At 37.6% G+C, this 27,266-nt stretch overlaps 3 protein-coding genes across 4 annotated transcripts in view; 1 reads left to right on the top strand and 2 right to left on the bottom strand.

The window, feature by feature from the left end:
* The window catches only part of LOC118263336 (TBC domain-containing protein kinase-like protein), a 235,710-nt gene that overhangs the window by 34,510 nt on the left and 173,934 nt on the right, over positions 1 to 27,266 (bottom strand). The window lies entirely within an intron of this gene.
* Positions 1,739 to 16,239, bottom strand: LOC118263616 (lipase member H-B-like). Its single transcript, XM_035575711.2, has 6 exons — positions 16,023 to 16,239; positions 15,271 to 15,455; positions 13,351 to 13,481; positions 3,863 to 4,044; positions 3,183 to 3,335; positions 1,739 to 2,812 (listed from the first exon to the last, which is right to left on the bottom strand). The coding sequence occupies exons 1-6, from the start codon at positions 16,102 to 16,104 to the stop codon at positions 2,466 to 2,468; spliced, it is 1,080 nt and encodes a 359-aa protein (XP_035431604.1). The 5' UTR covers positions 16,105 to 16,239; the 3' UTR covers positions 1,739 to 2,465.
* Positions 25,293 to 27,266, top strand: part of LOC118263480 (heparan-alpha-glucosaminide N-acetyltransferase) — a 32,603-nt gene continuing 30,629 nt past the window's right edge. For both annotated transcript variants that reach the window (XM_035575503.2, XM_035575504.2), the window contains exon 1: positions 25,293 to 25,640. In XM_035575503.2, coding sequence (XP_035431396.1) covers positions 25,446 to 25,640 — 195 coding nt within the window. In that variant the 5' untranslated portion in view covers positions 25,293 to 25,445. The remainder of the gene's footprint in view (positions 25,641 to 27,266) is intronic.

The following is a 27,266-nucleotide window of genomic DNA, read 5'->3' on the forward strand; positions in this document are numbered from 1 at the left end:
GACTCTTCTTCTCTTCTAAGATAGTGTGATTCCCTAGGAAGGCGTATTGCTTTATTATGATTTAAATCACGCAGGTGGAAATCTAATTACATACATACATGAAATAAACTTGTATGTTCTGCCATTACGACGCATTTTCCCTTAGTTATATACCGATCTTAAAGCCTAACAGCCTGTCAATGGTACATAAACATTATACACGGCACAGATGATTTAGAAACATTATTTTTTATAGAATATTATTTAAAGATCTGAACGGAGTGTTGGCCGTGTTCGTCCTTACTTTCGCTTGGTTTCAATGAAATATAACGCTTTATTCGTATATCTGTGTTATTTGATTGTTATTGTTTATATAGTGTTTTAGAATAAACGCTAAATTTTTGTGGTTAGGTTTTCATTTAGACCTTGTAATAAGGATGATGACGGGGTATGATAATTAAAATCTTTATTTAGTTCGTCAGTTAGGTAATGAAAAAATATTAGACACGTAGGTATTTTTCTAATTTGTCGTATAAGACAATAATACTTAGATAAAACGAACCAAAGTTTAGGAGTGGGAGCAAATATGTCATTTCTACGTATAAAATGTATCTAGAAGTGACGTCACGCGATATTTCAAATCGATACAACACATCTTTGATAGTATTTGTTTCCGTAAGAAAATAATAAATACGTGTCGAATGTTTTAAAATAATCTACAAATAAAAATTAGTCATCTACCCTATTGAAAAGCTATTGTTTTTATTTTTGGAAATTAGCATTTCTTTAGTAAATAGATTTGACTCGTGAGTAAACCACTTTTGTAACTTCCAGAAATACTAAAATTGTACAGTTTCTTGGCTTGAAACAAAACCCTTAGGTTTGACGTTTATTCTAAAACACTATGTATAATAGGTTATTTTAATAGATTAACTATTTATTGGAAAAAAAAGAAATGTAATAACGACCGATATTTAAGATATATTTTTACAATACTGCTGATGATGATATTATTTTTTATTCACATTTGTTTGCGCAAATCTTTTACGGGCGATATTTGTATGTAGTCTTTTGGAAATGAAGTTTTGAAATCAGCCAGTAACTAAGTAAGGTTATATCAATTAAATGTAATACACGAATTTCGTAGTAGTGTTTTTATATCATAATATTTAATTTTAGTATTGATGGCTTCCAATGTTGCAGTCGCAACGGTTTTCGACGGAACGGCGTAATGTACATACCTACGTAGATAGATTTTGTACCGAAGCTCTGTCGGCCTAACTGGGACATAATAACTAGTTGTTGTTAATGCGTATTGTGATGAAATTTACAATAAAATTGCTCTTGTATTATTTACTTTGTTTTTATTTCATATCACATTAAAATTACCTTACAACTTGTACAATAATTTTATTATAACTTTCGTGAGACATACTAAATTGATTATTATGTTATCGTCTTACTCACGTAACTGTTTGACGAGGAACTCAACTAGTTTCAAGTCATGCTGGAGGCTCATATTCATGATCCGAGTAAGCATAGTCACATCGTGTGTCGCGAAATGCTGCTCATGAATATAAGCCTTTAGCATGGCTTGAAACTAGTGGAGTTCCTCGTCAAACAATTACGTGAGTAAGGCTATAAAATAATAATTAACTTGTACAATATAGTTCATATTCATTAATCAATTCATTCTAAGTTCTAAGAACTATTTATTTACACACAAAACGTTACCTTATTTAACAACTGTAGAAAGCAATAATTACTAAAACAAATAAAAATTAACCTTACAATACTCACATAAAAATGTACCTTATTTATTTGGACAATAAAGATCAAATTTAATGATTAATAATAATTCTTCGATCTTATTCTAGTGAAACTTCTAAGTATAGTCAGGTATAAAATTCTAAGGCCTTTTATTCATATGCCCTTGCACATTTATTACAAAGTTAGTGATTATTGACATATTCCAATCATGCGCACGCATCGCACGCAATCTATAAAATTCAGGTACTAAAATGGTGGGCGAATTTCGACTTTCAAATCGATATAAACACACATACATACATAAATACGATATTTTATAACAATATCATATTATAGGTTTTAAAAAGTGTGATTTCTAGCTAATCGTAATCAGTTTACAAGATGATTTCCAACTTTGTTCTCAAAAAAGAAAATGAAAATCTATTGAAAATCCAAGAAATCTCGACGTAACATATTAACGTAAAACAAACTCCGACTAGGCCCTCGAACCTACTCCATAAGGCTCAGTGTACACCGACGGAGGTACGGCGAAGATACTGAGAATAAATCAATTTAAAATAAACCTTTACTACTATTGCATACGGATGAAAACGGCATGCTAAAGAGAGGCGAAAATAGTAGGCGCAGGCAAGCTTCTCCGCCGATGTACACTGTCCCTAATATTATAACGCTTGTATATCTAAATATATCTCTATCTCTCTATCCTAATATACGTCTTAAATAGTTATATCTTCATCAGGTGCAGGGATCAGGAGGTAATCGTTAACATCATACTTCCTCTTCTTTAAGCCATTCAACCCTAAGTAATAAGGCGACTTTGCATCAGTCGGTAAATAAAACACTCCTGTCTTACTAAAGTTCGTGTTTGGGCCTAAAGCATTAGTCCGTAATGTTCCTTCGTAACAGTTACCGTGTCTTGCGTCTGCGACTGAGTCGCATTGCACTGCGATAAATTTGTCGGGGTTGCTGTAGGATAGGTACCAGTAGAACACTGATCGAACGTGGCTGCAGAGTTGGAAGCACGGCATTATGAAGTCTCCTTTTAAGTACGGTTGGTATTCACCTGAAATTAATGAGGCGTTATTGATTTCTTTTATAGATCGTTTTAAAAATTAAAATGATATCTTCACCTATGTAAATAATTATGTAGATATTATGAGTTTAGGCATAGGTATCCGGAGCTGCGAACCACATAACGGGTTACTGGGGTTCCGGCTTGAAGTATGAGTGAACGGGGTGATTTTTAGTCAGTAAGGGTCTGACTCTCACTCGAGAAGTCATTAGATGACCCCTCAAAAAAGACATTGGTATCCAAATTAGATTCATCATTCCATATTTAGAAAAACATGGATAAAGAGACTTTGTCATGTCACTAAACGTTTTAAAATACACTCGTAAAATCATTGACACAAGTTTTTCGTCACACAACCCACCTCCATTAGCATAAAAGTCTACATGTCCTAGTCGGTCGGGTATGCCAAACCCATCAATATTTGTATGGAGGACGTCGACTCTCTCGGCTGCGTCCGCGTGCAGGCGCGCCGTGGGCGGCACGTTGCGGAAGCAGGGGCCGGCCGGGTCCAGTCCTGGATAAACAGGTAGGCTTGTTACTGGTTCTACTAGTTACATACTGTGTATTGAGTTGAGTTTTAGTACATTGTACCCTTAAAACGTGAGCGCGTTCGGTGCTCTGAATGAACCAATCAATCAGAGCGCCCAACGCGCTCTCGTTTCGATTGCTTTAAACGTAAAACAAACTCATACGGGGAAGATGAGACTAGGTATATTGAGTGTGCAACAAGTTTTACCTTGATTTTCAATATGCACATGAATCCAATTAATCGACCTAATGAACAAAGGTAGGTAACTCAGTAGGAAGTTACTACGATACAAACTAACATCAAAGACTATTATATTTCTATTAAAATAAATCCTCTATATTCTAAAGATGAATAAATAAATCGTATATATAGTAACAAAACTACTTTTTTACTATATAACATATACGACGAGTTAATTTTGCTTCTTAACTATCTACCCAAAAAATACTAACAGTTTTCATTACAGATCACCTACCTACTATTAAAAAATTTAAAACTAAAGTACAAAGAACCTGTAAGACGGGCGGGTCGTCGGCCGGTCAGTAGTCTGTACGTGTCGGCTGCGTACGACGCGATGTGGGCGCCCAGACTGCCTCCCACCAGCTCCAGCTTCTTAGGAGACAGTCCTCGTGATGTCAGCGAGGCCAGGAACTCTCCTAGTAGATTGCCTAGTGGTTTCGTGACGCGGGCAGCTCTGTGGATATGTGAAGAAGGAATTTAAAAACGATTATAAATAAGTCATAGTGACATCAGAGACTTCTTTCTTTGGTAGTTGCGATAGACATGTAATAGGACTCTTATCAATTTTATTAAGACTACATAAAACAGTAGAAAATGTTTGAAGACACAAAAAAAACAAAATTGTTACGAATTTAGTGACACATGTACCGTTAGTATGAGTTTGCTTTACGTTAAAGTAATCGAAATTAGCGCGTTCGGCGCTCTGATTGGTTGGTTTATTCGAACCGGCCAATCAGAGCGTTGAACGCGCTCTCGGTTCGATTATTTCAAACGTAAAGCAAATTCATACTAGAGATAATGATACCATGAAAGAGTAGAGTTACAACAAGCATTTTACCAACTGCATTAAATCAATCGATTCTCATAAATCCTGTCGTTTTAAAATTATGTTCTGTGGCTGTCTTTAAGTACCGGTAAACTATGGCAACTTTACCAGACCCTTGGCAACTTTACCATACTATAGGTATTCAGTATAAACTCATTTATCTAAAAATCTACCCACTAGAATTCTGTTTTGTAATAGTAGTATTTTTTAGACATTTTTTTTTTTTTTTTATTCTTTTGAATTTTTAGGGACTTTTATAACGCACAGTGTATGTCAGTCCCATCGTACCCTAATACAGTGTAGTTATACATCAAACCAACGGAATCAATTGATCAAGGCCATGAAGCTGAACAACTTTCTTGCATCATCACTAGCTGGCTGACTTAATATCTTGTGGAATGTGCCTATATCGTTTTTGTTCAACTTCAAAGCCCTGAACAACGTACTTCTATCAGACTCAAATCGGACACATTCCATCAACAAGTGGTGCAGGTCTTCTATAACTCCACACACTTCACAATTTGGGGATGTTATTTTTTTCATTAAAAAAGCAAACTTGTTACATGGAATATGTCCTGATCTGATTCTGTGTGCTGTAACCACTAATTTTCTACTTAAGTGACTGCTTGTAAACCAGGGAAAGCGAGGAGGCTGACTTTGAATGGTCTTGTACCAGATTCCTTTTTCAACTGACATTCTGTCAAAGTGTTCCTTCCAATTTTCATGACAAATAATTTTGAATTTAGGCAATCTTTCTGAATAATCTAATATAATATTGATTTCTCTGCCATGTTTAGCAGCATGTTTTGCCAACATATCAGCTTTCTCGTTCCCTTGTATTCCTATATGGGATGGGACCCATTGCAATCTCAGCTGAACACCTTTTTGAATAAGTTCGTCTATCTTGGATAGAATGTCATATGCTACCGAAACACCTCTGTGGCCAGAGGCGCATCGAGCTATATGCTGAAGCGAACTTTTGCTATCAGTACAGATGACAGTACTTCTGTTTTGACAATTTAACACATATGTTAATGCCTCTGAGATTGCAACGAGTTCCAACGTCATTATGGATGCAGGTTTATTAATTTTAAAGGAATTATTATTTAGACTATCTACATCCACGCTGGGTATATAGTAAGCTGCACCGCGGCCTTCTACACCCTTCGACCCATCCGTAAATATAGTAAACCAGCCGTAATATTTTGAACATAATTCCTTAGTCACTTCATATTTAAGTACGTTACAATCATAGGATCCCTTTGGCGATTTTACTGACTCTAAATCACAAGCAATAATTTCGTTCACATTAATGTTAGTGACCCATGTTCTCAAGGTGAACATAAATAAAGGGTAGGAAGAAGCTACCTCAATTTCTTTAACCTCATTAAATGATGAAGCCAATAAAGGAATTACCTTATTTCGCCAGTAACTGTTTTGGCGAAGATTATATAGTTCATCTAATAGACTATTAGTTATATTATTTTCTACAGATTTAGCTTTAAGACAAAACTTATAAGCTAAATATTTTCTTCGTATGTACAGTGGAACCACACAAAGCTCGCTCTCCATAACATGTATTGGAGTAGATTTTATAAAACCCCCTATAATACGTAAAGCTTGATTTTGTAGTTTATTTAATTTTTCTAAGTGGCATTTTGCACTTGTATCATATAAATAAGAACTATAATCTATGCGACTTCTAATCAAAGCTATATAAATATGTCTTAAATGTTGTGGATGCAATCCCCAGGATCTACCCGCCAAGACTTTAAGCAAATTAAGGTTTCTTTGAACTTTTTCTACAGTTGTGCCAATATGTTTACTCCAGCGTAAGGACCTGTCAAGCCATACTCCTAAGTATTTGTAACTGTCAACTTTTTCTAAATTATGATTATTTATGTTTAGTTCTACCTTTGGACTTCTAAAACCTCTGTTAAAGATACATACTTTAGATTTAGTAGCCGATAGTTCCAAACCTAATTCATCTAAAACGTAACAAAATTTATCTAGCGCCTTTTGAAGTGTACGTTGAACATGTTTTAAATTTTTAGACGTTTGGTACAATACAAAATCATCTGCGTATTGACACATATTAATATTTTGAATTTCATGGAAACATTTAATTGTTACAATATTAAAAAGTATAGGTGAAATTGGATCTCCTTGAGCTAATCCTCTGTCAGTACATCTTATGAAGAATTTGCTTACATCTGTTTCATCTTTTATCATAAGATGTCTTTCACTCAAGAAATTCCATAAATATTGGCAAATAGTTTTTCCGATTCCTATATCATCTAAAGTTTTTACCAGCACATCTATTAACACGTTATTATAAGCATTTGTGATATCAACGAAACAGGCTACTGTTGGAGTTTTATGTGAAAATCCTGTGTAAATTTGACTAACTAACTTAACTAAACAGTCCTGACAAGATTGTCCTCTCCTAAAACCAGATGTATATTTGGATAAAAGCATATTTTTTTCAATGTACCACTCAAGCCGCTTTGTCAGCATTGAGTGGAAAATTTTACATAAACAAGATATTAAAGAAATAGGTCTTAGTTTAATATTATTATTATTTGGTGTGGACTTGGGTATCGGTGTTACTATTATCTCCCGCCATTGTTTCGGAATAATACCAGTGCTAAAAATAAGATTGTATAGTTCTAGTAAATATTGTCTGCTTACAGAAGACAAATAAAATATCAGCGAGTATGTAATCCCATCAGTCCCAGGCGCAGTGTCTTTTCGTTTAAAACAATTTATCATTTCTTGTAAAGTAAATTTATCTTCTAGTACTGCATTATTTGAGTTAAACTGCTGCTGTTTTGGGTAGACGTAATCTGGAGCGAGACTGCATAGAAGTTCAACCTTGTGTTCATTTGAAACAGATAATCTGGGCGACACACGTCCTTTAATCCAACCCATACGTTTCCACATTTCAGAACTAGATGTTTGTTCATTAACGCTACTACAGTAATTTCGCCAATCTTTAGACTTCTCTTGACTGATGGCTTTCTTAGCAACTTCTGTTTTGTGCTCCAGTACACTTAAATTATTTGGTGTGGGATTTCTCCTAAATATTTTTAAAGCCAGTCTACGCTGTGCTACCAAACGGGATAAATTAGGATTCCAGTACGATTTTGGACGAAAACCATTACTTGGGTTACTATTAAGTTTGATAAAGGGAATATTTTCATCAGCGGCTTTATTTAATTGTTCTATAAAATTATCATATAAAGATTGTACATTTCTTGGGACTACAGTTTGTATTAAAGAATTTTCTAAGGCCTCACTATAATTTGACCATTTTGCTAGTTTGAAGTTCCGCTTTTTAATTGTAACAACCGGGTTTAAGCTACTATTATATTTATATGATATTTTTATAAACAGATGATCACTACCTAGATTTTCATTTATAATCCTCCAGCCCAATAAAACAGATAAATCGGTAGATACAAAGGTAACATCAGGAGAAGTATTTTGTGCAACTCCATCAACTAATGCCGCTCTTGTCATACTACCATCATTAAGTGAAATAAACCCTGAGTCTAAAGCCGTATCATACAATTGAATTCCTCTGGCATCCGTTTTGGAGGACCAAGTTGCATGGTGCCCATTAAAGTCTCCAGCAATAATACATTTGCTTGAAAATAATGAAAATATTTGTTCCCAGTCAGAGAGGCAAGTACGAACCGAAGAAGGGCAGTATACTAACACTATATTTTTAATTTCATTACAATTTACAAGGTTTACGCTCATAATTTCTATTCCAGGATTATTTATGTAAGTCGAACACTGTTGCACTTTTATAGATTTATGTATTAAAATAGCTAGTCCACCATAACCATCTGGCCTATCCCTTCTTAAAGTATTGTATCCACTTACATTGAAATGTGTATCGGGTTCTAACCAGGTTTCTGTTACTAGTGCTATGTGTGCTTTTTCTTGTGCTATTAAAAGTTCAAATTCATTACGTTTAGGCATCAAGCTGCGTGCATTCCACTGTACAATATGAAGCGATACATTATTATTTCTATTATCGTTAGCCATTGTTGAACATAAATATTATTTTTTTCCATACATCATCACTTTTAAACACTTTAAAAATTAATTCACTTAATACATCGAACAAAATTTTGGCTAACTCCTGTAGTTTCACCTGCCAACTATCGACAGAGAGGCAAATATCTCTTACTTTTCTGTATAAACTATAAAAATCTAGCTTAGATCTTGTATTGGATGTCTTGTCTGTGTTTTCAGTTTCTTTACTTGTGATTTCTGATTGTGTATTGTGTATTTCTTTTTCCTTGTCACTCCTTATAAAGCTGGTTTCTATATGTTTCTTCTTCGGCATATATCTCTGTTGATTCTTTTTCTTTTCTGAACTGTCTATTTCCATCATATTACCCGGTGCAGAACTTGAACTTTGATTATTTGTTTTTGCAATCACCGCATCCTTGTATGTTTTAGTCTGTGTATAATTTACATTCTGATTTTCTAAGCCTTCAGGACTATCATAACTCTTTGTATTCCTAATAGTAGTGTTTAGTTGTTGAGTCCCTCTTTCTTTAAGATATAATTCCAATCCTTTCCTATAAGTGCAATTTTCTTTGGTCATAATATCTCTAATTCTTTTCTCTTTTATGAAGCTAGGACATTTTTTATGCATTGCCATGTGTGGTCCTTTACAATTAACACATACATACTCATTTGTTTCACAGTTTGGGTGTTGATTGCCACACTTGGGGCATATAGTTTTATTAGTTGGACATGATCTAGACAGGTGACCGAATTTCCAACATTTGGAGCACTGTGACACTGGAAACGTGTAAGGTTCCACTTTAAACCTACAACCGTACCCGTATACGTACGGTGGTAAAATGGCACCTTTAAAACATATTCTGACTGTTTCGGAATCAATCCATTCTCCACTGTCCGATAGCTTTTTAAGTCTTTTAACAGATATAATTTCACTCTCACAACTAACATTTTCAAGAATTTCTTTCTCATCTGTTTCCAAATCTACTTGCCTCAGGGTACCATAGCATAAACTTACTTCATCAGTCATCTGTATTCTATAACCTAAATTGGTAATCTTTTCACAATTCATCATCTTTGTAGCACATTCTTTATTTTCGAAATGAATTAAAACCCTGAATGCGCTTTTATATACCATTTTAACTATATTTGAAATATTACATGATTGTAATAGTTTAGCCATTCCAAATTGTTTCGGCAAAGTTTCTTTTCCGGTCACACATATTATACACTTCTCCTCTTCAGTATTCTTTTCTCCACCCGTTAAACTATTGTTAAACGAGTCTTTCCTATTCGGTCTTTTATGTTGCCTAATTACTGTTACAAAGTCATCTTCCTCCACAATCTCCTCCTCCTCCTCCTCCTGTCGCACTCTCTTCTCTCCAACTTGTTGATCACACTCTTCACTCTCCTTCATCTCCTCCAATGACGCAGAACTAAGTAGTTGCTCACTTTCTATAACTATGTCCTTTTCCAACGTTTCATTATCACTTGAGTCACACGAGCTCACATTATTATGTATTTCATCCATTTAAAATTAACATTATAATTAAGAGGGTATACGTAAAAAAAACACGCCGCGCGATAGTAATTACAGTCCGACGTTCCAATCGTGTGCGTCCGACTCGGCTGCTCACGCGCAACTGTATTTTTTAGACATTAAAAGGAAATATTTACTATATTTTGCGTAGACGCAAGACTGCTATTATGCCAGTAATGGCCGTCACAGTGTAGTGCGTGAAAATGTGCTAAAAGTTAGTAGTTCCTAAATTGTGCTCACAGAGCCTTAATTATATGTCACAGGTGAGTGAAATTTTGATCTTGAATGTATAATATAGTTGGGATTACTGTTGTAATGTCAGCAATTGCTTTTTCTTTAATTTATTGATAAATAATCGCTTCGGTAATGTTGACACAGGTTAGGTAAAGTTGCCACGGCCTGCTTTGTGGCAACTTTACCTACAGTTAGGGTTGGCAATAAATGTTTTTTTTCTTGTTTGTGTGTATGTAACCATTTTCAAATACCTAAATTTCCCAGCATAATAGTGAATATCCTGGATGATAAGTTATAATGTATTTAATAATACCTTTTGTTTTAGAGCCAAAATGGCTCACATGAAACAAAACCGCAGATAACTCGGAGTTAGACAATATAAAAGTAATGTTAAAATTAGCTATGGAGATAGTGAAGTCAAAAAATTAAAAAGTCAAAAGATTAAACATTATTTTGTAGCCTTTTTTTACAATTTTAAACATAAATACTTAAAATTTTAGAACTTAATTTAGTTTAAAAGGGAACAATATTTATGCTTTTTTTTTACTTTAGGTTTAAGGTTTATATTTTTTTTTTAAATATACATGTCATAAAAATAATTCTCATTTTTTGACAACCCCGAGCGTAACAAATTATTTGTATGTAAATTACGATGAAACCCGTGGCAACTTTCCCGACTGTCTGTGTAGCCGTTATCTTTATAGATTTCCTCATATTGTTTGCATTATAATACGAAGAGGTCCTAGATGAAGCCCTCTGTACCTCAACAACTCTTTAATATGCAATACACGATGAATACGGCGCGTAGGTAAAGTTGCCAAAAATTTGGTATCTTTACCCATGTTGTTTTTTCTTTACTACGGCTAAAGTAAGCGTTTGTATATAATGACGATTACGGTAAAGTGAGCCAGATAGACTACAATTCTAAATATATAGTTTTGGTTTCTATGCGTCTTATGGTTAAAAATATATTTCGATTTTTGTTCCAAAATATGGTAAAGTTGCCATGTTTTACGGTATACGTATTCATCTCAATACAAGTCTTGAGTGCGTCGAGACAGCAAATTACGTGTTTCCTTTCGCGTGTACGAACGGAGATAAAAAATGGTGCGCTCCACCGGGAGATACCACATATGTTTACTTGCATAGGGTAGAGACTTGGTCCCTTAGTGAGCGAGTAGTTTTAGTAATACTAAGATACTGTATAATAATTGATCAAGGTGTCCCTTTGTGCCTTTAGGCTTCAGTCATTCTGTCTCCTGCATTAAATTCACCGAGGGAAGTGGAAACTATCGTTTTATTTGTGTATTCCTCTAGTAATATCTTTTGATTTATTTCGTTGCGGGATCCAAGACTTACCTATTCATGTCTCTGGGACGCTGGCGAAGCCACTTGCACTTTACAGTAAATATTTTCGAGGAGTTGTTATTTGTTGTAGAGAGAATCAATCAAATCGATAGAGAGTATTTAAGGTCATACTGCCGCACTCAGTCATTTAATGTTTACTCAAACTATTCCTTAGCAACGTTTTGTTCGAAATCAATTGCTAAGGACTGAGATAAGTAATCATTAAATGACTCTGAGTACGGAAATAATTTAGTAAAGATCTAAACTTAGACATATTTCGCATGTTGGTTGGTTTAGTCACCTAGTCGCTACTCGCTCACTATCAGACCCTTGCTTTATTGTCAGCTCATTAAGAGCTCATGGGAATATAAATGTTATATTTATAAATTAGAAACTTAACCACAGCGTTAAACGTGTTCAGGAAATTATGCATGTTTATATTTAAATGATTTATCAGTAGCCTCATAGGTACGAGTTTTGTCACAATTATTTTAATTGGAGTATTTATTTCCTTGAAGAGTACGGCTAAATAGTGTTTGATTATAAAGGTCGTCTTCAACCTTTCGTATTTCGCCGGGTAACCGGGTATATAAGACCACAATAGAAAATACATTGTATATTGCGTGGATCTGCGATCCTTAGATATCTGCGTAGATACTCGTATACTTAGGCTATTCTGTAACTTCAATACGAAAGATTGAAGTAAATTCGATTGCAGACCGCCATGTTATTGGTTGTGAGGATAATATCGACCAATGACGGGTTAGAATGCGATCGAGTTCACTTTGAAAGTTCGAATTGACAGAATAGCCTAGCTGTTCCTAAATATTGAAAGTTGGATGCTAGATATTTTTTGTCAAGAGTAAGAGAGCTATTTCAATACATAAATAAAATCATTTAATTTGGCTAGACTAGACTGTTGAACTGTTGCAAAGGAATAGTAGACGACTGCTGATGTTCAAGTCAGTTTTACACAATACTTTGACTTCATAGATGGATTAAAACTAATTAGTGTGATTACATGGTCTTTTTTTATTTTGAGGGGTGAATGTCATGTCCATCAATCACACTGAAACTATTGAACGGATTTGCCATGATGAGATTTGGTATGCACACAGGATATGAGCCTACTTGTGAGGGGGATAGGATACTTTTTATCCCACAGCGGACGAAGCCACTGGCAGAAGGTGACGATTTAAAAAAATAAATGCTTAGACTTGACATTTATCTTCATCAGTGCAACAGGAAAGTGTAAATAGAATAAAAAATCATATAAAACAGGTTTTACATTCTGAAAATCTGCCTCCAACCTGTTTGTAGATTAATGACTTGTTCTGCTCACTACCTTTTATGGCGTGGTCCTTAATGAAATGGCCGTTGAATAACACTGAATTTGTTCCACGATATTGACTAATTGGCAGCTTAAAATAATCTTAATAGGTACCAAGTGTAGTGTTTTCCTCGTCACTTTGCTTAAATGGTGAATAAATTGATGATGCGTGGTTTAATGATTCTGTTCCCGGGTTCGGTAGAGTCTCATCCTTTTTTTAGGGGGGGGGACCTCCAACGATTTCTCCTGCCGAGAGTAAGCCGATAGGGAGTGTCAGACTCTTACTAACTAAAAACCACCCCGCTCCTACTCCTGCTCTTTAAGCTGCAGCCCCGGTAAACCCGCTAGGTAGTCCGAAGCTCCGGTATATTTTTAAATACTAGGTATATTTCTCGACTCTCTAGGAATATAAGGTTAATATTAATACTCTGTTACTTACATAGGATAAGATCTCACTAGTATGGGGAATATCTCCAGAACGATGACGTTTCGTCCTAGGCCGAGGTACATTGCTAGTAAGGTCCGCACTATCGGAGAGAACGAACTGTCCATGTATCCGCTGATCATCACCTGCAAAATCAAAAGTCCAAGTTAAGTTATGTTTTTTCGGAGGCTAGGCTCCGGCTTGAAAAGCAGGAGTAGGAACGGGGTGGTTTATAGTCAGTAAGAGTCTGACACTCCCTCTCGCCTCGCCCAAGACGAGAAAAGTAATTGGACGATTTAAAAAAATAGTTAAGTTATGTTGCAATTAGACCACTAGGTAAAACATTACTAAATGTATCATCACATCAATATCAACAGTCTATAAATGACCACTGTTGACTAAAGGCCGTACGGAGACTCGTACGGATAAGGTATGAGCATTTGCTCAAGCCCGTATGAGCAAGCATAAATATGCTTGCTCATACGGGTTGGCGATTTAAGACTTTCTCCAGAGGTTTCCTCACGATGCCGTCTGTCAGTGGTGTCCAAATAATCTTAGAAAGTATATGTAACTCGGAAAATGTCACATTACATTGGGTACCTGCCGTTGGTAGGTTTTGAACCCCTCATGCATGAGAAGCGGGTGTCTTAAACCTCCGGGCCACCACGACACGATTATATTATGTATAATGTTGCGTAAATATTGTTGAAGGGTACAGGTGAACTTCCTTTACGTACTATTCGTCATTGGATTTGTCAATAACACATTTTAAACATTCCATAATATTTGTTTGTTTGATCAAATTCAGCAAATGTTTGGCCGGATACCGGAGTGTTGTTTTTCTGTTTTTAAGTTTGTCTCTGGTGGAAACTGGAAACCTTTAAACTGTGAATTTACCAACTTGGAATAGAATGGATCCTCTAAATAAGAATCAGCCTTTTTCCGTATCTTCTCCTGGCTTAGGCGAAGCGAGAGGAAGTTTCAGACTCTTATTAACTAAAAACCACCCGTTCCTTATCTTGCCTTTCGAGCCGGAGCCCCGGTAAACTCGCTCTTTCTCGATAAAAGCACTATCAAACACAAAAATATTCAAATCGAACCAGTAGTTCCGGAGATTAGTGTGTTCAAACAAACTCTTTAGCTTTGTATATTCGTATAGATAGGTACTATAGAAGCAGATGAAGCTGGCTAAAACCAGCATTGAACTCAGTAATACTAACGGAATTATGTAATTTACTACATATTAACTATTGAACCTTGATCGTCAATGAGTAGTGCCTATTAGTTAGTCTAGCTGAATAGTGTCATGGCCGCTGTCTGAGATTGCCTATTGATTTCGATTTTGCCGTAATTTGATATCAAAGCCGTGCCTACTTGTCTAGGCTACAAGTAGGTACCTAAAACTGTCCTTCAATTAAGTAATGTTGATTGAAGTGTTTTTAACCGACTTTTAAAAAGAAAGTTCTGCATTTTTCCGAGTATTTTTTAAGAACTCCGAAAGGCTGCAAAGAAAAGTTGCAAGTGTGGCTACCAAGAAAAGTTAAAGGTATAAGCAAATTACAATTTGCTTATAAAAGGTGACCTGAAGTCACCCGATTTAATACGCACGGAATATGTATGTTCTATGTATGGTAATAGACTACCTCACATTGTTATTATGGACTTATCCCTTTTTTTGAGGAGGGAAAATCATCTGACTGACTTTGCTGACTAAAAGCCACCCTGTTCCAACTCCTGGTTTCAGCTGGAGACCCTATAACCCTTGCGGTTGTCCGCAACCTCAGTTAGGCGTAGTTTTTTTTATGAAATAGGGGGCAAACAAGCAGACGGTTCACCTAATGGTAAGCGATTAGCGCCGCCCATGGATACCCGCAGCACTGTATTATTATGTATCCCAGTTTCATTGCTTGGGGCTTAGGGAATATAATTATTTACCAGTGTTTTCCTCTTCTTGAGATCGTTTATCGGTATATGTTTGGCTGCGCAGGCGGCTCCCTCAGCACTCAGGCTACATCGCGTCTCCCTGTGGCCCAGGAAGCCAGAGGATGGGTACACAACTATCACCGAGAGAGATTTCTTCGTCTTCTCTGATAGAAGAGTCGTTTTATTCATTCCTGGACCTAAAAATCATTATACTTCTTTACTCATCATAAAATAAAATCCAAATTTCACAAAATTGTCTTTTAATGAATGGAACTGAAAATAACCAGTACGTTTTAATATAATATAACCTGCATCTCTGTCAACACCCTAGTTTTAACGGTGCTCACGGAGTGGGGACAGCCATTGAAAAACTGACAAAGGTAATCAAAGCATAAATATTTAGAGCCATCATGTGAGGCTTAAAAATATTAAAACGTGTTGTCTGATTAAAGTATATCTTAATATAACTAGGTAAAGCACTATTTCACTTAAGTTTTAATAGAATATCATGTAATCAATAGAAAGAATATCCAGTAGAATTTTGAGCACAGAAACACCAATTTAATATATTTTCACAAATCATATATAAGTATTAAACTTTGATTCAACAACATTAACCACTAACTAAAAATCATGGTATACTCCCGCACATTAATAGAGAAAAGCTCTACTAATTTCAAGTCTCAGAAGGATTCTTCATCATGAGTAGCGTGCATAGACGCTACTGATACAGTTAAAAACATAAAAAAGTAACAAAATCTCACAATGTGCCATCAACCCAGCTGGCTGTCCAGTATCCTCAGCCAGAGCCAACGAACACAGACACAGTAGAACCACCACATTCATGACCAGGCACAAACGATAACTAAAACATAATAAACGTGTGATATTCAACCTAATGACCGTCGAACTAACGTCTCAAGTATTTCGTTTCCTCTGCTAAGGCCAAAATCATAGTCGTGCATGTAATTGACCCGCGAACTAAAAGGAGTAGCGGTAATCATGTGCTAAAATATACGTGCGTACTAGCTTCTTACCGTGGATGTTACTGTGTTAATAAATATTATATGAGTTAATATCCTGTCCCTAGATTGGACTCGCTCCACGTCATGCCGATGCTCGTCGCTTCTGCCAGTACGGTGCGGCGCCAGGATTGCCAAGTACGGCTACACTTTCTTTTCCCTTGGGGTTTCTTTTCCAAGAATTCCCTTGGGTATGTGACCGGGACCCCTTCGGAGCGTATACTATGCCATCTTATATATATTTTCATTGATGCGTTTGGAAGAGGTCTTTCAATTTGGTCAACACTAAATAATATTTTGGGAGACCCAATCTCCTCTGCCCCAAAGACCGGCAACACAATTGTAGTTCTAGGTTCTCCTCCTCTCTCCATCCTCTTGGTGTTATTGGTTATGGGTGTCCATAAGTGGCACTGATTGTTACCATCAACTCGTTTAATATATATATATATATATAGTCCTCCTTACCGATTTCGGTAACGGCGACCTTAGAGAAGCTATTTCCTGTCGTGGGCCCTGATGTGACTGGCCAGACGAAACTTAGTTTTATAAATCCGATCACAGTTAGAGCAGTAAAGCTGGCCGGTTTAATAAAACCTACATGTAAATGTGTGACTTAACTATCTCTGTTTTAGAATTGATTTAAACATAAGTTCATAAATAAAACTAGACCCAAAATACCATAAATACATTCATCTCTGAACATTCATCGAATTCGGATCAGTGATCTGTCATTCAAGCATGACAAACAAACACGCTGACATATCTGCAATGTTCGTTAGTTATAATGGATGCAGGTAATTGCACTTTAAATACATAGTGCGTTTTATGATGCTCTTAAGATTTTTAGCTATTTGATTATAGTTGTTAATGTTATATTTGCTCACATCGATTAATTTTTCAATAGAGGTGCATGTGCACTCAATGTCTTTGTGAATTGTGAAAATGTAGTTTACTTAGTTAAAAATGAAAGTGCAAAAGGTTTTAGAGAGGTTGCATTTGTTTTAAACAACGCATTGTGACGTAAATCTAGTATTAGGTAGGTAACCTACCCAAATAAATGCTTTTCTTTTAAAATCACCCAACGCAATTAAAAAAAAAAACAATTTTAATTGAAAATTCAAAACTGTTTATTATCTCAAGAATAAATGAGACCACTTTTAGGTATAAACCCTGCAAATGGATCTCATTTATTTTTTGTTTCAACTTTTATACTCAGAATAGTAAAATAGTAATGTCATTGACACCGTTTAGAACATTAGATCGACTAGGATCCCTAAAAAGGAATAAACTTCAACTACCATATCAGAGGACGTGTTCTTGACAGGCGAATTGGATCTAATCTAACCAGTTAGTCAGTTAATAGCCAGTTAGAAGGATAACTGACGGGTTTCTTTGCTTGACCGGTCTTGAGATGTACCAGTTGATCCTTGATCGTGGTTTGAAAATGTTGATCTTTATTTACTGCATTTTCTTTAGCGTCTTTTGCACTTATAAGAATTATCCAAAGTCAGTTGATGGTTAAAAATATGTTTTTAAGATCTTTGTTTAATGGTAAAAAAGTGAGATATTGATTGCCCTGTAAAAGAAGATGGGCACCATATAAATAGTCTACGATTCTAGACTCCATGCACTCACTACACTCACAACTACAAGCAAATATTACTTATTGGGTATCTAACCAGGACGCGAACCTGATACTTTTTACTCGGTGGCCATAATTATGAAACTAGTAGTAGTAAATCTGGTATTTATTTCTAAGTTTTAGACTTAAGTACCTAGTTCGTAAACTTAGTAAGTAGGTCAAATGTGAAGTTAAAAAATGCACGGACAACTAGATAATAAACACATTGAAGTTTAAACACATGGCCAACCAAAATTTTATGTAAAATATATTATTGTTTACCTCAAAATCCATGTCCTTTCCCAATTTTAATGGTTGTGTATTTACGAGTATGTCATTGACAACTGGTTTGTAAATATTAAAACAAGCTTCGTATTTTTGTATGCATCTTTAGGCCGATGCTTGCACATTTTACTACATAATGTAGGAACTTGGGTTCGATGCTACCGTTGCATGAAGAGCTTCCATCTTTCAATATGAGCGATTCCAGTAGTGTCTTTATCTTAATTGTGTAGCATTTCGTTTACAGTTTCATGGATTTCATAAGATTTTTTTACCCAAAGATAGGAACGAAAGGGACTATCAGACTCTTACTGACTAAAACCCTTGTTCTTCAGCCCTCGAACTTGTGGCCTACCTCGCCAGGCCTCACCTCAAGATGCACACAGAAGAGAGGAGCTACATGGACTTCATTAGATAATATACATGGCGTAAAATATATAACATTTAACATGCCAAAGGCACTATCATACGTTGGCCTTTCTTTACACATTCCAGCTTACCTAACACTAAAAAGCAAGCGTGATATTATGTTGTATGCTTGATTTTGAAAGCGTGAGCATATTAACGATAGTTGCATTATTAAGATTTATGATACACTTGTAGTTGGCTATGAAAAATATAATTGGACGTTGAAGTTTTAATTGCTAACCTATCTATCTGAAATCGGTTTTACCATCCTGTCTATCTATGTATCAGATGATGTTAGTATATTAGATTAGTGGAATTGGAATCAGTAATGACTTATAGTGTAGTCAAATTAGGTCATTCCTAACTGTGAAAACATGTCTAATGTATTTGTATGAGTGTAAAACCACGTATAGTAAAGATGTTAAAATTTGCAACCCTACGGAAGGGGGTGAAAACGGGGCAAATAGTATTTTGGTCATAACTACCCCGAGAATAACAATATTTTTTAAAATACGTCGACTTTTTCTTTTTTCTTTTGGAGGCTGAGTCACCCTCGTCCGTAGGAGAGCACCCAAAAAAAACGAAACCCTACACGTGGCCTCTGGGTGGTGCTAATCAGGTGACACTCTGGTGGTAGGCTTCGGCCGACGGCATTATAACCACCCACCGAGCAAAACCGTGTCGCCAAGCGGCCTAGCCGTGTTCCGCCACGATGCTCGGTGAAGCCGTATGAGAGGATGGGTCGAGATGTTTGCTCCACTATGGGTAGACCGATCTGGCGCGCGCTGGTGTAGCTTCATCGGGTGGCCAGTCGCGGAGGGTAGCGGGATCCGAGGCACGGTGCACCGCTGGCCGACCGCAGATAGTTGGGGGCCCAATTAGCGTGCTAGCCACACGTGAAAGGCTGCCCCGCCATCTAGCGAAAAATCCCATGGATACGCCATCGTGCCGGTTGGCGACCGGACGAGAGGGCCCGATGGATATCCATGGGGGGGCTCGGGCGTCCCCGCAGTCTCCAGGCTGGCCTCCCAATGATGTGGCTAACTGCGGCGCGCGTCTGGGGTCGCCTGTGTGGAGGAACATTTCACTGCCATCCTCTCAGCAACCTCATACTCATAAAATGAAAACAAGAGCAAAGAAAAGGGTTCAACAGCGGCTGCACTCCCTCTCCCTCAAAGTGCACCTCTCAAATATTCGAGGCTTGCACTCAAATATCAATGCGGTCCATCACCACCTAGAGACCGAGAACCCCACGCTCTTGTTTCTCTCGGAGACCCAGATCAGATGTCCGTCGGACGTATCATACCTGAACTACCCAGGCTTTTCCCTGGAGCACAATTTCGTTCCCCGCGCAGGCGTATGCCTATACGTCCAAGACGGCATCTGTTACCGGCGTCTCCGAAACTTTGAAGACCCCAGTTTTTCAACCTTGTGGATACTGGTGGACACAGGGATGGAGAAAATTCTCTATGCCTGTGTCTACCGGTCGCACAGCGGAGATTTGGAGACGACCAGATTAGCTCAACACCTTGTGGAGACGGCGGATGCGGCTCGGCAGAGGTACCCTTCGGCCCAGTTGGTGTTACTGGGGGACTTTAACGCCCATCACCAGGAGTGGCTGTTCCCATACCAGTGCACTGACCATGCTGGGAGGGAAATGCGTAAGCTTGCGCTAACGCTTGGCCTGACCCAGCTGGTCCAGGAGGCCACAAGGGTGCCCGATGTCGACTCGCACACTGCCAACTGCTTAGACCTTCTGCTGACAACTGATCCAGACAGCTACTCGGTGTCAGTTTCTTCACCCTTGGGTAGCTCTGACCACTGTCTGGTGAAATCCGTATCCACGTACTCCCCACCGGATCCTTGTCCCAGAGGATCTCGGCGGATGTGGCGGTACAAGTCAGCAGATTGGGATGGGATGCGATCTTTTTTTGCATCCTATCCTTGGCGGCCTGTCTGCTTCTCTACTGAGGACCCGTCAGCTTGTGCGGATGCCATAACGGGGGTGTTGCGTCAGGGCATGGAATACTACATTCCATTCTCGGATGCGACATCTTTCGGTGGGACTCGTCCATGGTTCGATGCCGACTGCAGACGTGCTGAAGCGCGAAAGCATGCGGCATACTTGGCATGGGCGGATGCCAGGCGTCGTAGGGCTGACGACATTCTTCAGAGGAAGAGAGCCTATAACCGGGCTGCCAAGTCATGCAAAAAGGCATTACGGATGGCTCGGTTCAACCACATTGGCCGAATAGGGAACAAACTGGCTTCTTACCCAGCGGGTAGTAAAACGTTTTGGTCCCTGGCCAAGGCGGTTGAATCGAACTTCTGCCGCCCTTCACTCCCACCTCTCCTGGGGCCTAACGGGACGCTGGCACACACCGCGGTAGAGAAAGCGAACCTGTTTGCTTCTCTATTTGCGGAATCTTCACGTCTTGATACTGGTGGCGCTTTGCCTCCTTCTCTCCATAGAGTTTGCGAGACGAAAATGTCAAAAATTCGCATACGACAGAAGGAGGTATATAAGACGTTGCGTAATCTTGACGTGAACAAGGCCAGTGGCCCCGACGGAATCCCAGCCGTGGTTTTAAAAATCTGTGCGCCTGAGTTGTCTCCAATCCTGACACGCCTGTTTCGACTTTCTTTGGAGACTGGTCAAGTGCCGGTTGCATGGAAGCTAGCCAACGTGCAGCCTGTGCCCAAAAAAGGTAGTCGTGCCGACCCTAATAATTACCGGCCCATCTCGGTCACGTCCATACTCTGCAAGAGTATGGAACGTGTACTTAACAACAGGCTCCTGGCATACCTTGAAGGTAACGACCTCCTCAGTGATCAGCAGTATGGGTTTCGCCGCAACCGATCCACTGGGGACCTTCTTGCGTATGCCACCCACATTTGGAGCGAGGCCATCGAGAAGCACGGGGAGGCAATAGCGGTCTCTCTCGATATATCGAAGGCCTTTGACAGGGTTTGGCACGACAGCCTTATCAGCAAGCTTCCTGCATATGGACTTCCCGCTGATCTGTGCAGATGGATTGCAGACTTCCTGAGGGATCGGTCAATTCGAGTAGTCATCGATGGCTGCTCGTCTGACCAATTTGGTATCAACGCCGGAGTCCCTCAGGGGTCAGTACTTTCAGCAACGCTCTTTTTGCTGCACATCAACGACCTGCTTAAGCCCGGTATCTTTGGGTATGCAGATGACAGCACAGTTGTTGAAAGGTATGTGTCCGATGCGCGGAGTAGCGGAACACAGATCCGGTCTCAAAGAGAATCCATGGTCGAACGGTTGAACTCGTCCTTGAAGGCGGTTTCCGATTGGGGTGACGCCAACTTGGTCAAGTTCAACGCTACCAAAACCCAGGCGTGTCTATTCTCTGCCAAACGGAGTCAATTCCCGCTGGCTCCGACTTTCCGAAATGTGTCCGTTCCGGTAGCGGATCGTCTTGAGCTTCTGGGCGTAACTCTATCGCCAACGCTTAACTTCGGCTCTTATATAGAGTCGAAGGCGCATCTGGCTGGTAGGAAGTTGGGTATCCTCTCGAAGGTGAGACGGTACTTCACACCGAAACAACTGCTGAGCCTGTACCAAGCGCAGGTTCGGTCATGTATGGAGTACTGTTCTCACCTTTGGGACGGCTCGGCCAAATACCAGCTGGATGCGCTCGAACACATTGAAAGGCGTGCCAAGAGGCTCATCAATGACGATGCGCTTGTGGAGGCCCGGCTTCAAAGCCTTGAACACAGGCGCAAGGTCGCAAGCCTTTCCGTTTTTTACCGGATACATTTCGGAGAGTGTGCGGGGGAATTGCACAACTTGATTCCCCTAGTCCTTTTCATCATCGAACCACAAGACAATCGGCGAGGCGTAACCGCTTCATGGTAGATATCCCACCCACTCGCACGAAGCGCTTCGCTTCAAGCTTCCTTGTGCGAACTGCTAGGGAGTGGAACTCCTTGCCGGAGTCTGTGTTTCCTGATGGGTATAACTTGGGTGTCTTCAAGGCCCGAGTGAATAGGTTGCTTATGGGCAGACGTGCTCCACCGTAGGCCGTATCATCACTTACCATCAGGTGAGATAGCGGCCAAACGTCGACCCATTAAATGTAAAAAAAAAAAAAAAAAAAAAAAAAAAAAAAAAGACTGTCATTGGTTGTCATCGTTCTGGCGTTACGTGAATGATACGCGACGCATGTTCCGTCAGATATGAACCTTCCCTTGTACAACATAATTTCCGAAAGGTGAATGAACAATTCTTAGACATCTTTCCGTTCGAGTACAAAATAACTTATTTTATCCAAAGAACATTTATAATTAAAAATATCGTCTAGTGTCCAGACAGAAGCTCTAAATTCTGTCTAAAAACACAAGGGAAATATGAATCGTACACACCTACAGTCGACCTAATAATTCTACTATGATACGTAATAAATTTCAGCAGCTGTGCTCAATTTCTATCAAGTAGGCCAATGTATTTATTATTGTCTTTTATCTATATTAACTTTAAAACAATAGCTTGTAGGTATATTATTTACAAAAAAAAGGTTATTATTTCATCATACATTGCAATTTTAATGCGTATATCATATATTGTTTATAAACAAAAGAATATGATTTTGTTACGTATCTTATCAATTTAGGGAAATCATACGCACTACGCATTGTATAAAATTAAGTCTTTTATTCCACAAAGAGATAAGTAGATGTAGTTAAGTTTTTTTTTTTAAATCATGCAATAGCTCCTACCGCCTTGGGTGAAGCGAGAAGGAGTGTCAGACTCTTACTGACTAAAAATCACCCCGTTCCTACTCCTACTTTTTGAGCCGGAGACCCGGTAACCCTCTGGGCTGTCAGCCGCTCCGGGTCAGAGGTAATTTAGTTAGTAAATATTCTCTGTTTTTGTTTATGTAAAGAACTTTATAAACGGTTAGTAACATGAAGCAAGTACAAAGGGGAGATGCCAAATTGGGCGTTGCCAAATGATATTATAAGTAAAAAAGTGTAGATAAATAAGCGCTCCGAAAGTGGCACATTTAATGTGGACAATCGGCAATGTTTTTGTAGTATGGGCACAGAAAACTGGTATGGGACTGCATGTTGGAAAATAGAGAGTGGTGTTGTTATTGTTGTGCGCTCCCCGTAAAATGTCACGCATTATGTTAAAGGGAAATTCAGTTATGACATCTCTTTGTATTGGCTTCATTGTTAGTTCCAATTAAGTATGTTATAAACCTATGTAATGAATAGTTACGTTATGTTATAAACAATATTGTTTTCAATAATCTTGTACGTATATCTCTGCTTTTGTTAATAACAATCATTTTGGTTCTACTTACTATTGAATATTTTTGGACCTAAACTTTGATGAATTTCGAAAAGCCATAATATTATAACTTCTCTAGCTAGTTCTAATGAGAAAATACCCACGATTAGAGAGAGTGGTCTAAACTCTAAAGTCCATAGAAAAAGTGCAACGGAAATGCAGGGAATCATTCAAGTTTACTTATTAGTTGCCGTGCAGGTTTTATGTAACAAGAATGGAAGGTTGGACCTGTTAATTTATAAAATGTTAATGGGATCCTGAGAGACCTTACTTGGTTGAGAGCACTGACCTTGGAATTTGGTTGTTGGTCCTGAAATTTTGGAAATATTGGACAATTGTTGATGAAACGAAAGAAGTATCTATACATAGTTATGTGCAGAATTTCTTTCACAATTTGATTTTTTTGCAACTAGCTCTTTGCCATCGGTTTTAAATGAGTGTGGTTGATAAGATTTGTTTTGAATAAGTTGTGTCCTGGAGGATTTTAGTTAGTATGCATCTGTATCTACCAGTCAGGGAGTTAAATGGCGTTTAGTATGTAATGTATGTAACTATGTATCTTTATATATATAATTCTTCTGTAAGTGTGTATGTCACTGAACTCCTCTTAAACGACTAGACGGATTTTGATGAAACTTTTTGTGTGTGTTCAAGAGGATCTGAGAATGGTTTAGATTCACAATTTTGTCCGCTGGACAATATTTTTTTAATTAATTTTTAATTTATTAGTAGTTGTTGATTTTGGAATGTTTTACATCGGATCCGACGGACGGCGTTACCATCGCAGTGTCAAATATTAATGACGTTAGATATTGTCATAACATTTGAATAATAATTTTCATCAAAAAGGTCCAGAATGTTTTAGCTTATTAAAAAAGTTTAAAATTTTCAAATTAACGTGTAGACAGGACAACGTCTGTCGGGTCCGCTAGTAATTATGTAAGACCAATGAACATGTCAAGAATGTAAACACATCACTGTAAGAGGCGTAAAGCATGCTGAAATTATGTAATCATCGGCTATAAAATGAGGAAACGAATAAATATAAACGAGAACATACAATAGATACATTGTGTGTACTTAGAAGAAAATATTTGTCACCTTTACAATCAAAGAAATAAAACAAACTCAGAGCAATCTCCTAAAATATTAATATCTTCATTTACTAATAATAAACCTTACAGACTTTGCAATAGAGATCGTTTTAGTAAATAAATGAATAGATACCACTGCTAGTAATTAAAACAAACAAGCCATTAGAAGGCTGCGCAGGTAAACGCACTGCCAATGCAACCTGTCGCACTTTCATCCAATTGTTAACATTTCCAGATCGCGTTGCAGAAAGCTTATTATAAAATTACATGGTCTTGTATGCGCGCTTGACGCCGCGCGCTCAGTCACACACGATCAACGACGCCGGTCAGACGCGCGCAACTTTTTAAAACCATCGCACCAAAAATGATAAACGATTTATAGTGAAGAATTTCGACTACTTCTCAACTTGAAGAAGTCTTAAAGGACTGTGTTAAAAATGAATGATACCGTGGGTGTTTCCAATGACACTTGGCAGTGGTACCGGGAAGTGATCAGGTCATGGTTGGAGGATCCTGGTGTTCACGTCTTCGAGGGGCTGAACATGACAGCCCTGAAGATGGATGAGGCGTACATGGTGGGCTCGTCAGAGATCAACGTCGGAGTCTACAGCGTTTCCGATGATTGTTTTCGAGTAAGTCATATTTTACTATAAAAAAAACTCTTTACTAAGTAGGAACGTACTGTCAAATATGGGTAAATATAGGTTTCTATGTAAATTACGCTGTTGCTTGAAATATTATTAAATGATAAAGATTTCCTCTTAAAACCAGCTATTGTATTCAAAAGAGTGGCTAACTTTGATTTATTCTTGCTGCTGTGGTTTTAAAACGAGTTCTGTGTTTCTGGATTTTCCTGTATGATGCACCTACGTCAACATTTATTTTGATTGTGGCTTAAAATTAAATAATAAACAAAGGATTTTAAATTAAGGAAGTTTTAATAAATAATGTTAATGGAAGTTACTGGCCAGTATTGTAACCACAAAATGATACGGATAAATAAGGGAAAATAATTTAAAAATGGAGCGATACATTCTTAAAAAATAAAATCTAAAGGCATCTATTGAATGTATTTCCAAATATGCGTTTAGCCAAACAATTGGGTAAAAACGTTGTCAGTAAACTAACTAGGTATTTATAGACTAGCTATTAGTTACACTATTTACTACATTGCATAAAAACTTTAATACTAACTTTTTAAGAACTTATATACCTACCCCTTCGGGGATAATAGGCGTGACGTTGACAACTAACTTTTTCGCTTTAGTAGGTACTTAAGCACTTTAATGTTTAATTCTTTATTAGTTTCTAGTTCTAAAGCAAGAACTAAATAGTTCTACTTGACTGTGATCTTGAGACGAGTTTATCTAATCCGAATCTAACATTACGAGTAATAAATAAGTACCTAAGTACTTCTAAGTTACTATCTCTATCTAACTATGTCAAGAATGTTTTAAAAACAAAATGCATCAAACATTTGCTATTGTCTGTTACTTTTTGCGCTATTTTCAAATGCGGAATGAATAGTAAACATGGCCGCATATACAGCTTGTGTCCGTTGCGTAAGGAAATATAATGAATGTATTTTAAAGTATTTTTTTCTTTTCCAATTTCTCGCTACATTAATATTGACTAAGAATCTAGGTTGCCTATACAGGTATTTATGTAATAAGTTAATGACTTATGTCCATTTATTACGTATAAGTGCATTATAAATTATAATGTATTTTTTTCGAATAAAACAAAGTTTTGCATTAGGTTCGAGATCAATTTTTGCATAGAGATTGTTTTTGAATAATGGTATATTATTGTTAAATTTCGTAATAGGTGACGTAATATTTTTAATGGGTGTTGCTGTTGACTTGTTTTCTGACTTAGGTTCCAATGTTTTTTCTTATTTTCGACACTTTCATTGCTGTTAGTTTTAATGAATGTTTGTTACTCTTTCACTCATAAATGGAACGAAACATGAAACTTGATACAGACATAGATCGTATTTAGACGCAAGAACTATTTTTTGGGTGCTTATGGGTAAAATCATTAATTATCTTCAATTCTTGCGCGGTTTTACCCGCTTTTCTCGGTTCCTATTGACTGTAGCGTGATATTTTATAGCTTTAATCCTTCCTTGATAAATGGACAATCCAACAAACAAATATTATTCAATTTGGACCAGAAGTTTGGCAGATTAGCGTGATCAAACAAACACACAAACAAACTTTTTAGTTTTATTGATTTTTTCTATACTTATAGAGTAT

The sequence above is a fragment of the Spodoptera frugiperda genome, chromosome 27 (genome assembly GCF_023101765.2).
Source record: "Spodoptera frugiperda isolate SF20-4 chromosome 27, AGI-APGP_CSIRO_Sfru_2.0, whole genome shotgun sequence".
Classification (NCBI taxonomy): Eukaryota; Metazoa; Arthropoda; class Insecta; order Lepidoptera; family Noctuidae; genus Spodoptera; species Spodoptera frugiperda.